General features: G+C 25.8%; 3 protein-coding genes across 6 annotated transcripts in view; 2 read left to right on the forward strand and 1 right to left on the reverse strand.

Moving 5' to 3' along the window:
- Positions 1 to 3,847, forward strand: part of LOC112594424 (protein rhomboid-like) — an 86,198-nt gene extending 82,351 nt beyond the window's left edge. For all 4 annotated transcript variants that reach the window (XM_025339196.1, XM_025339195.1, XM_025339197.1 and 1 more), the window contains 5 exons: positions 1,280 to 1,449; positions 1,604 to 1,716; positions 1,838 to 1,938; positions 2,306 to 2,360; positions 2,964 to 3,847. In XM_025339196.1, the coding sequence (XP_025194981.1) occupies positions 1,280 to 1,449; positions 1,604 to 1,716; positions 1,838 to 1,938; positions 2,306 to 2,360; positions 2,964 to 3,205 (681 nt within the window). In that variant the 3' untranslated portion in view covers positions 3,206 to 3,847. The remainder of the gene's footprint in view (positions 1 to 1,279; positions 1,450 to 1,603; positions 1,717 to 1,837; positions 1,939 to 2,305; positions 2,361 to 2,963) is intronic.
- A 2,302-nt stretch (positions 3,848 to 6,149) lies between these two features.
- On the reverse strand, positions 6,150 to 8,660 carry LOC112594381 (ribosome biogenesis regulatory protein homolog). The gene is made up of 6 exons (XM_025339139.1): positions 8,336 to 8,660; positions 8,000 to 8,252; positions 6,978 to 7,220; positions 6,788 to 6,919; positions 6,515 to 6,630; positions 6,150 to 6,456 (listed from the first exon to the last, which is right to left on the reverse strand). Exons 1-6 carry the CDS (start codon positions 8,485 to 8,487, stop codon positions 6,321 to 6,323), a joined length of 1,032 nt encoding a protein of 343 aa, XP_025194924.1. The 5' UTR covers positions 8,488 to 8,660; the 3' UTR covers positions 6,150 to 6,320.
- Positions 8,661 to 10,626: 1,966 nt separating this feature from the next.
- The window catches only part of LOC112594389 (inactive peptidyl-prolyl cis-trans isomerase FKBP6-like), a 7,521-nt gene continuing 6,072 nt past the window's right edge, over positions 10,627 to 12,075 (forward strand). The window contains exon 1 of the mRNA XM_025339147.1: positions 10,627 to 11,064. Coding sequence (XP_025194932.1) covers positions 10,770 to 11,064 — 295 coding nt within the window. The 5' untranslated portion in view covers positions 10,627 to 10,769. The remainder of the gene's footprint in view (positions 11,065 to 12,075) is intronic.

The raw sequence follows: 12,075 nt of genomic DNA on the forward strand, positions 1-12,075 counted from the left end.
TTCGATTATGATAAATAATTTGAATTTTATGGTAAACTTAAGTGTACCTACTCAAATATAATCTGTAAAAAACAAAAATACCTATAAATTAGACTTAAAATTTAAAAATTCGTTATTTTAGATGCATATTATTTTTATTTTTATTATATTAATAAATATAATTTTGTAAATACCAGTAGTTTCAATAAAGTAAAAATATATTAAATATTTACAAATTTATTATATAAACAATTATGTAATTAGTTTTATTTTATTTTTTTATTTCTTGAAAAAATCTAATTTAGGTTAACTTGACTTAGATTTATTGTATTTAGGACTTTTTATTTTCACATACAGTATAACGCATAACCTAACACATTATATTCATTATAAATCAATCGAATATAATTTTTAATTTATATTCAAAGATGATAATTTGTTCATCATAAATATTGTTGTTATATTTTTGTACGTAAATATAAAATAGATTTGGTAAGGTTAAAATGACATTTTGTAATGTAATAGAAAATGATTAATGGCATAATTGTCAAAATATTAATGAATTAATTAAGATAATATAATATGAATAAAAACATTAAAATAAAAATAAATCTTTACGTCTGAAACAAAAAATAAATAATTAAAGAAAGTAATAAAATGTATGTAATTGTTCAAATATTAATTGTAATTAAAAATTATCATTTATTTTGTTAATTTTATTTATTTTTTTTATTTATACAAGAAAAATAGATTTACTTATAATTTTACAATTGAATCTTAGAAACTATAGATAATATTTATCTATAAAATATTAATTTAGAATAATTACGTAACATTTTATTTTCTGAGTTGATAACAGTATTTTTTATGTTTAAAGGTTCAGGTCAATTTTGAAGGTGAAAATATTAGTATTTATGATAAATTATTTTCAATTAACAAATAAATGGTACACAAATATGGTGGATTTAGGTCCAAACCCACCTATTTCACTTCAGTAAAAAAATATTAATTAAAAATTTTTTTATTTATTAACCTAGGTAATAATAGTAAATACTAAATATTAATAGTTAGTATGTATTAAAATAATTTACATTGTATAATACTTAAATTTAGGTAAATAATAAAAATACAAATGTTATGGAAACCAATTTCTTTGTTGGACTTATTACTTATTACTTATTACACCCCCTCCCTCACCGCTTTAAAAATCCTTTTTATGTTACTGGTACAAGCAACCTGTATTTTTTCGAAATATTTTATGTAAAGTATTTAATTGTGGTATTTTTGTTCACTGATTTAGTTGGGAACCTATCTATATTACTACTCTCTAACTTTGGGTTCTACACCTGCTCCCGGTGACATATGGGCATCAGTTGCCGCTCCTGTGCCAATGGACAGCGTGTTCATTTATAGACCTGACAAACGACAACAATTATGGAGATTTATGTTGTACATGTTCTTACATGTTGGGTAAGTGTTTAAGTTTTGCATTAATTTTTCTTTTAGATGCAAATAATGAGTATAACGTATTACCCATTTATTATTACGAATAGAGCATTAATACCTATATATTTTATTTTAATTTATATCATACAAGTTTTTAACTGTAATTATTATTTTTTAGTTGGGTCCATTTAATATTCAATTTGACCGTCCAATTGCTTGTGGGTCTTCCATTAGAAATGGTGCACGGTTCACTCCGAATAGGGGTTGTATACATGGCTGGTGTGTTAGCAGGTATGTATTCAACTTAAAGAGCTTCATGTATTTTATTTATTTAATATAATGTTTTAAACTTTACAAAAAACGATTGGAACAAATATCTACATTTTGTTTAATCTTCGATGTTGTGTTTTAGGTTCCTTGGGTACATCAGTTTTTGATAGTAACGTGTATCTCGTTGGTGCATCAGGTGGAGTATACGCTCTACTGGCTGCTCATTTAGCTAATGTTATGTTGGTAAGAAGACATTTTTTTTTTTACTTATTCAATAAAATTGTATTAAATAAAAAAATATGCAATAATGTGCCGAAAATCGACTGATTTTGTGTAGTATTGTAAATACAATAGTCCATTTTCCTATGTATAATTATCATCTCTTCTACTATACGTACTAAATAGATATTAGATAGGTATTATTCATGAGAATGAATATTTTTCATTTTATATAAATATAAGCAGTTTAAAAAATCTAATAAAAAAAAATTCCTACGTATATTCATAATTAAAAATTTGAAAAATGTTATACGTAAATACTAAAACTCAATATTTTGATTATTTTTGATTATTACGGCGAATCTTAATTTAAATGGTTTTTTTTTTTTAGAATTATAACAACATGGAATTTGGAGTGTTTCGGTTGCTTGGCATATTGTTTATCGGTAAGTAACTTAAATGTAATAGATAGACTTATAGTCAATATAAATAAAAATATAAAATTAAAATTAATTTTTAAATTAGTTGATTGAAAAAAAAAATCATTATTTATAACAATGGTCGGTAGTTAATTCTTCACGTGTTCAAGTACATATTTATGAATTTATTAGACACCACATCCTAATATTTATTGAGAATAATATGTTTTAAAAAAATAGTTCAATTTCTTGAGAATGAAATAAGTACAAGAAGATAATATGAAAATAAAATATAATAGGTTACCTAGGTATACAACTTAACCGTTGATATTATAATAAATCAAGAAATAAAACATTTAAAACCCATTAGCTGTTAAAATAATATACCTATATTATATTATAATGTAAAATAAAATCTCTACAAATACTGACGCTTTAGATCTTTAAAATTTTGTCCGCTATTTAGAGTGGTGTCCGACAGTGGATATTTCACCGTATACGACTGACATAATATTATAACGTCGTCACTGTACAAAGTCACCAGCCGACCTTCTTCCCCTCCCCATCACCCTCGACCGTTTACAATGTATCTAACCTAATCTTACCCCTTTTATTTGTTTCTATTCACAGCCAGTGTGGACGTCGGCTTCGCCGTGTACTGCCGTTACGCCTTCGAACCGTCGTCGAACGCTCCGCCCGTTAGCTACGTCGCCCACATAGCCGGCGCGCTGGCCGGTCTCACCATCGGTTTGCTGGTGTTGAAAAACTTCGAGCAAAAGCTCCACGAGCAACTCATATGGTGGTTCGCACTCGGCGTGTACGCCATTTGTACACTGTTCGCGGTCGCGTACAACTTGAGCCATCCCTGTTGAGAAGACCGATCTACACATGGTCTACTTATGCATAAATACACATTTATAAATTTTATGTGTGTGTGGCGATGGAAATACGGTGTGGCAGTCCGAAGTTGTGATCGAGAAACGCGTAATGCGTATTACTAAATTGGTCACCGTCCCGTCGCCGATCCATATACTATACATATTATCATTTTATTCTTCCACGTGTAAAAATCTATTCGTACTGTCCAATTTTATTCGTTTTTTTTTTTCATTATTATTATTATTATTATTTGTTTTCCTCACCTTGTTTGTATTTAATAATTTATATCATGATATATTATATATTATTATATAATATATTATACTTTATATCTATCGTGTCTGTGATTTTTTCGTCCGAGTTTACAATCATCGTTATAATATTATTGTTATTCATTCGAAATGCACGGACTAGTACAATATTAGAATTCTAGGCAATTATAATAATCATCATCATATTATCATGTTTTATAGACACATATTGCGCAATACGCACTATTTTGTTTTCAGTTTGTCCGAAAATTTAAAGTACGAAATAGTTAGTTGAGTAGGGGTTGACGCTGTTATAATAATTTATTATTATTAATAAATTTAGTTTTTTCGCTGTAATAAAAAATTAATTTTAATTTTTAATTTTTGCATACATATCGTAAGAAACATAAAATTAAAAAAAACACAGACATTTAAATTGTAAATATTTTTTTTTAATGCTTTATTACATTCACTGCCAGTTTAGATTTAATCGATGGTTAGTTTTGAGTTTAAATCTCTTGAATTAAAGTTCCAAAAATACAGCCCAAAGTTTGGTGAGTACAAATTGGCTGTGATGTTTATTTTTCAAACAGACAAACATTTTCCTTAACTATAGTTCCTCAGTACCATATAAAACAAAATTGCTCAACAATGTAAATTTACTAGGCAGTTAGTATGATCTGTATGAACACAAAATAAAACAACAAATAATAATTGTATTGTTTTTATTAAAAAAAGTATAGTTTTAGTTATAAAAATAAAATGAAAAAATTTTAGTTTGTAAATAAGAAAAATATTATTCTTGTCATAATACAAATCTAGTCATAATTATATCTATTTGTACTATATTATATAATGAGTATATATTTATATATGTTTAAAATATTAATTTAGATACTGCTTTATGTTTAATGTATAATTTGATGTTACAAATTTTAAATAAAAATATGTTTGACTTTACAAATGCATGTGTCTGCATAAGTTATAGTTTATGTAATAATTAAAGTTATTTATTTATTTATTTTTAATAGAGTAAAAAATAAAAAACAGTATTAATAACTATTGATTAACTACATTGTGTTCTCTCATATTTCCAACAAACTAACTTTTTTAACGTGATCAGAGAAAAGGAATGACACGTTAAATAATTCTGAGAAGGCAGTTAGAAGACTTTTTGAATATTATATTTATTGTAGCTATAGCCTATATGGTTTTGTTTAGATACTGAGATCACAAGTTAATTTAAATTACAATTTCTCAGTTGCAGTTATCATTAAGTTTTATTGCCTTTTTAGAGACTAATTAATAATAATAGGTTCTCACAATTATTCACAAATGAGTAAGTATCAATGTCGCCATGTCTGATAGGTAAATTTATATTAGCAATAGTGACTGTGTCGTAGAAATATGAATAGTCTCAGTGTATTTGAGTGCATATTTGTAAATATCTGATCATGGATGAATGTTCTTATATACCTAAGTATAACTGAACAATTATAGAAATAAATGAAGGACACGACAAATAAATAAATACCAGTAAAATAGTGGTTTTAATAGATAATGATAAACAATAAACACTAAACAGCTTATCCATAGTTACTCATTGTAATACAACGCTCAAATCAATTTTCATTAAAAATTTAATTTCTGTATTACCTAACCAACTATACGTATACTATATCATATTATACTTGCATATACTAATATAACATAAATACATTATATGTATACATATAAAGGTTTTAGATTACATATAACATAATTGTTTAACTTTTAATTCATGAAAATGTAGCTTTTTTTACTTTATTTTTAAATTTCCTAACATTAAATTATCTAAACTTAGGTTTATAGATTTTCAGTTTTTAAGTTTTATATTAGATAACATTGGTTATATAGTAAAATTACAACATTTTAAATTTAAAAAAATTTATTAGAGTACAATACCAATTTTTACATTATACAATTATGTAACATAATTAGGGGTTAAAGTAGGGAACACAGGACTCAGTCCCCCTACCTTTAATGGTGATTAAAAAGCATCCCCTTAATAAATTAGTAAAGTATATCAAAATGCATCAGTTATAACCAAACATTAATTAAACTTAAAAATGTATTATTTGTGACTTGAATTAATCATGAAATAATTAACAAATTTGATCATAAGTCAAGGTTAAAAGTGGGATGATATTACACTATCACTATCAAATAATTATCACTATTCATGTAATTTTTTCGAGTTGTTAACTTTAAATATTTATAAAAAATAATTATTAGTATATTTTTCAAATTTTATATTACCAATATGAAATATTAAATTACTAATAAGGAACATTGTATCACATTTTCATATCTTATTTGATAAAATTGAAAATTCAATAACTTTGAACTTTAAATGCATATAAAAAAATTGTGACTATCAATTTTTAATATTTTTATGCAAATATAAGAATAACTCGTGTAAGATCTTGTATTACATTTTCAAGAATTCAAAGAAAATTTAAACACTTACAAATATTCAATGGTGAATTACATTACTTAAGATAAATAAATAAAAAAATGTTTATAAGATCTAAAGTAAACATATTAAAATATTCAAATCAGTTTTCAATGAAAATTTATCCACAGAACCCAAATATTCAATATATAATACACCTTAATTATTAAATATATAAAACTCCTTACCAATTGCGTGTACCAAATCATTTTAATAGGCTATATAACTAAAGACTAAGTTGTGGATAGTGTATTCAGAATTGTTAAATTAAAACAAGTAAGAATATAATCCACACAAAGGACTTGTATTTTATTAATAAAGTTAACATATATATCATTAAAATAAAATAAAAAAATTATGAAATCATCGACGTTTACGTCCACCTTTTTGTTTTCCCAAACGCTTGCCAGTATTGGCAGTAGGTCTTTTAAATGATCCTTTGCTGCGTGAACGTCCTCCTTTCTTTTTACCACCTCCTTCTTTTTTCTCTCTTGCTCTCCTAATAAAAATAAAATAATAAAAAATAATTCAAAAATAGTTTTTATAACAATATTTACTCGACTTCTTCTGCGTGAATAGCTTTATTAGCAGCTTTTTCTAAATTGAATTTAGGTTTTTTGTTGTTGATTGATTCTAATATTTGAAGACTACTTGATTTTTCTTCTTGCATACTCTGTAAAAAAAAATTGTTTAATATATTATGATACGGTACTACCTATACAAAAATACTGTATGATTTGGTTTACAAATAATTAAAAATAAAACTAATACTTAAAAAAAAGTTATAAATATAGCTTTTAATCATTGTAAACATATAATTATCAACATACCTTGGCTGGGATTTTTTCTTTCTTTAATCCTGGTATATTCTTTTTAGTAGATATTACCTCCTTGCTTAATTTTGGTTGGAATTTACCAACAGATGCAGTTGAAATCTTAGCTACATCAACAGCGGTTTTCAACTATTAAAAATATTCAGTTAATTAATAACTAGTAATTATAAATATCAAGATAATTTACCTGATTTGAGTGTAATGTTCCTTCTAAAGGTGGTAATCCAACTGCAGGAACTTTTATCTTACGTGAAGCAGCTATATTGCGTAACCTTTGATATTCATTTTTAGCAACACGCTCTTTTTTTGCTTCTCGCTTTTGAGCAAATAAATCAACATTTGGATCAGCAGCATTACCAGGCACTTCTAATATCCAATCTTTTTCTTTGTCTGCTGCAGCTTTTTTGTAACCATAAGCTGGTATCCATTTCTAAAACCAAAAATTAAATTAACATCAATATAATAGTTAAGGAATATGTAACAGTTATATATAATTGGTAAAAATAAATCTACACTATTTCCAGGACTGTAATAATTTATGTGAGAAAGATGGCACATAGATGAGAATATGCTTAAATGTGAAAAGATTTCAGACAAATTAGTCAAATTGTGGCTTGGCGTGGCGCGTTGGCTGCTACCAGTCGCGGAATGCGACTGAGAGTAAGTAACGGCCACAGCTACTAGCTCCCGGATGGGTGACCACTCGGGATCATAGTGGTTAAAAACCTTGCCACACATACACGTGTTTGCTATCAACCGTAACAATCATAAAAAAATACAACCTACCGTACCAACCTACAACGTAACCCTTACAAACAGCTAATGGCCTTAGTTGCCGGGCTTAAGTTCAATAAAAAAAAAAAAAAAAAAAAAAAAAATTAGTCAAAGAAATATATTTTAATTAAAATTAAAATAAACAAACATTGGTAAAAATATTTATAATTTGAAAAAATTATATGAATTGTACCTTTATGATATTATTAATCTTGATATTTCTACAGTTTTGATAATAAAATAAAACACTGCCTAATAAAGTATGTTTCATATCTTTTTAATGATGAAATGATTTTTAATGAGTATAAAGCAATTTATAAATACAAAAAGAAGAAAATTATGAAAGGTCTAATGTAGAATTTAATCAAGGTATAACTAATATTATTAAAAACCAAACTTAGAATTATTACATTTTCGCTAATTATAAAAAAATACCTGTAAAATTTCATCCCATGTTGCTTTTGGTTTAGGTGTTTTTTTAATTCCCTTTTCAATGGCAAACTTCTGCCATTTAGTGAGTGGTTTAGGTGTTGGTAATGGTTTTTCACGAGGTAAATTATATCTAGGTTCTGGTAAATCTACATACATATAACCATCTTCATTCTTCAGAGGCAATTCAAATAATTTGTTTATCAGTAATTGCACATTATTCCTAGTTTCATTTGTTAAGTATGCTTCTTGATTTGATCTATGAACAGTAAATGGCATACATATTATATAATATACTCAAAATAAAATTTTAAATTAATATTTCATTGTGGATAGTTGTACCTGAGTTGTTGAGTATCAAAATCATTTGAATCGAAACACAGAAGTGTACCCAAATCAATTTCTGGGTCTAATACTTTAGTTACAGAAACGCTTTGTTGAGATGTTACATCTAACGCCGCTTTTTTATTTAACACTGCATAAACGTCCTCCATTTTTTGAAGTCAATACAATCCAAACAAATAAATATTAAAATTTAAAATACAAGCCTTTTTGTCGTACTTTATTGTGCATGAAATAAGATCTCCAGACACATAATATCTAAGAGAGAAATACAATAACGTCAATAACACATGCAGTTTTTAGGATTTATATTATGTTGTCACATGAGAACGTTTTTAAGGTTAATCACATTATCATCAGGTCTGGTTATCAGTTTATCATAGAAACAGAATATTTCTCATAGATAATAAAGATTTAATTATCTATGATATTTCTATAGATTATAAATTTATGATAACAATAAACTCGACCTTAGATCATATTATTATAATGGTCTAAACTTAGGGCCTAATAATAGGTAAGATACGGTCTTGAGGATATTCCGGATTTTTAAAAGGCTAAAACCGTCGCTTAAAATGATATATTTAAAACATAAACTAAGATATACATATGTATAAGTATATTTTTGTTCGTGACCTATGGTATATCTTAAACCGTGGCCGTAGATTTTTAAATTAATTCTATTATCATTATGTTATATTCTGTAATAACATATCTAGTATAATAAAATTATTGCCCAAACGGTTTTAAATAAAAGCCGATATTTAATTTTTGTAGTTCGCCTTTTTCACCATATCACTTAAAATAATTATATTTAATTTGACTATAAAGTATGTATAATTATAATCTAGGTGCGGACTGCGGAATAAGTTTACACCGATTTTGATAAACACAAATGGTTTTCTAAAAACAGTCATCATAAGTCACGAATATGGTCTATGGACATAAATAATGACGGTATACGTCAAATAATAATAGCATCGTTATTCGTTAACAATTTAAAAAATGTTATCTCAATTTGTAATTAAAAATTAAAAATTAGGTTTGCATTGATATATTAAACTTATACCTTAGTACCTAAATAAGTTATAACTGTAAAAACTTAATTTTTCCAAAGACTTTGATCTACAGCTCGCTTTCTGAAAAAGCCGAATAAAATGGCTTGAACACATAATTAGGTTTCGTAAGTTATAGTTATAGGAGCTAAAAAATTAAAAAAGGCAAAAATGCACGAAAAAATTATAAAATATGCATGAAAAAAATGTGAATTATGCAAAAAAAATCTAATAAATATGCAAAAAATTATTGGAAGTTCATTATTTAAAAATTTATAAAAATGTCATTACTTATTATTGACTACTAGTTACTACTTTGAGTTACTGCTTTACTAGTTAATAGTTATTAGTGTTAATACATATTAATTATTACTCAATTAATAAACAAAAAAAATTATAAAAACAATATTAAAACAATTGTATTATAGAGAAATAAAATAAATAGGTACTGTATTTTTAATAAATATAGTTTAAGGAAGAAAAATTAAGTTGTTTTAAAAAATATTAAATATACATGATATGCATAAAAAAAAAAGATATATGCCCCCCCCTTCTTTAAAATCGATAAAAAATGAAAATTTGCATTTTTAATTTTCAATTTTTAAACTCAACATTGAATAGCTCGGATTTTTAACTTGGTATATATTATTACAAATGGAGAGTATGCTGAACAAAATTGCAATTCCTATAACTTCCGAACTCTATACATAATATTATATCTTGAGCAATGATCAGTTTCACGATTACTTGTCAATTGATCAGCAGTTTTGTAACTTTATTTTCTTTTACCATCTAGTTTTTTTTAAGATTAAACAAATTAATATCTTTGATAAATTAATACGTACAATATTAAAAAAATATAAATATTTATATCGTTTTTATATTTACGGAATAGTGAAATGGGAAAAATATGATGACAAATTAAGAATTTCTCCGGTTTCATAATTTCATATTACTTAACACTCTTATTATATTCTCATTTTTCGGGTATACCTACTGAAAATTGACACACGTGTGTCGTAAGCTAGTAACAGTAGTAACTAGTAGCTACCAATATCATTACAGGTTAATATTAGATTTCTATAACTAGTTGCGCCTTTTTGAATTTCCCTGTTCATTTAAGTCTATATTTAGTTGCAATATTACAATTTATTATAACGTTAACAATATCTATTATTCGTTTATCTGAGGTCGATCTCGTTCATCATTCGATAATCAAAACCCATTGTTTGATGTTTGATTACAAGTATTGAGTTTTGTCGATAACAAATTAAGTATTAACCTACGAGCAACGACAGTCGACAATACGACATACACGTTAGTTCGTTACTCGTTAGTAGTGTTAGTACCATTCACTTCGCAATCTATTCGAATTGTTCATGATGGCTGATGAAACTTCCGAGTTACCACCTAATGTACTTGATGTACTGAAGAATGCATCGGAAGAAATACTGAACAATCAGGACGGATGTTGTTTCACGGTGGATAACTCACTCAACGATGATGTTAATGATACGTTTTCTTATAATACAGCTGAGTTGGCTGAATTCATTAACTTCGATATGATTGGTGAAGAAGGTGACAATCTGGAGTCTTTTAACCACCTCATTACTAATGAAAACCATCAAGATCTAACTGGTGATCGCAAAGTGTTAAAAATATTACTGGAACAAGGTTAGTATAGATTTTTTACTGATTAAAAACAAACATTTATATGAAATACACACCTCGAACTTAAAATTTAATTAATGAGTAACTATCTTTACTTAATAAGTACCTATTATATTTTACTTTTTGTAACAAATTACTAGAGCCTAAGTAGGCTACCTACTATATTTACCTATTCAAAATTTCATTTTTTATATAACAATTTAATCATTTTTGAATTATTTATATTTTTTCAATAACCTCTTACTATATAATGTTGGTATTTAGTATTTTTATTTTAAATAAATTAGTTATAAAATACATAGATTACCTAATTAAATAATGATTTTACGCTGTGTCTATATACCCGACAGTCGGGTCTTTATTAAAGACCCAACAACTATGATAAGAAATGCGCATGATAACAATATAACAATGATAATACGATAATGATTTTGATTTAGCAATTATTAGCAGCTTTTATTGCAGCATTATTAAAAATTAATTAATAAATAAATATTATAATACCTATATTATTAGCATATTCATTATTATTATCATAATCATACAATATTAAGGTAAAATATATTTAATATATTAATTGTGTATTATGTGAATTATTGTAAATATTGCAATGGTAAATGGGAAAATTAATTATTTACATGACTATATTATGAATAATATGAATTATGATTTATTTCATTATTAATGAAATTGAAAAAGTATTAAGACCGGAAATTTGACATTATTAACATTATTACTAATATATGGATAGGAATATGTAAAGACAAAAAGTAACAAAAATCTAAATTGCAGTCTTTTGTATGTTTTCATAAAAAAAAATAAAATTACAATAATAATTCATTACATTAGTCACTCACACACATTTTTACAATTTTGAATTATTGTGATTATTACTCACGTATAAATATAAAATATAATATGTGAAATTGTGTTAATTTCTTGTCCACCTACTATCACTCACACTCATTTTTACAATTTTGACAAAACCAATATTTTCCTACTCTATTACTTCAG

The sequence above is a fragment of the Melanaphis sacchari genome, unplaced genomic scaffold, assembly GCF_002803265.2.
Source record: "Melanaphis sacchari strain LSU unplaced genomic scaffold, SCAv2.0 Contig22_pilon_pilon, whole genome shotgun sequence".
Lineage (NCBI taxonomy): Eukaryota > Metazoa > Arthropoda > Insecta > Hemiptera > Aphididae > Melanaphis > Melanaphis sacchari.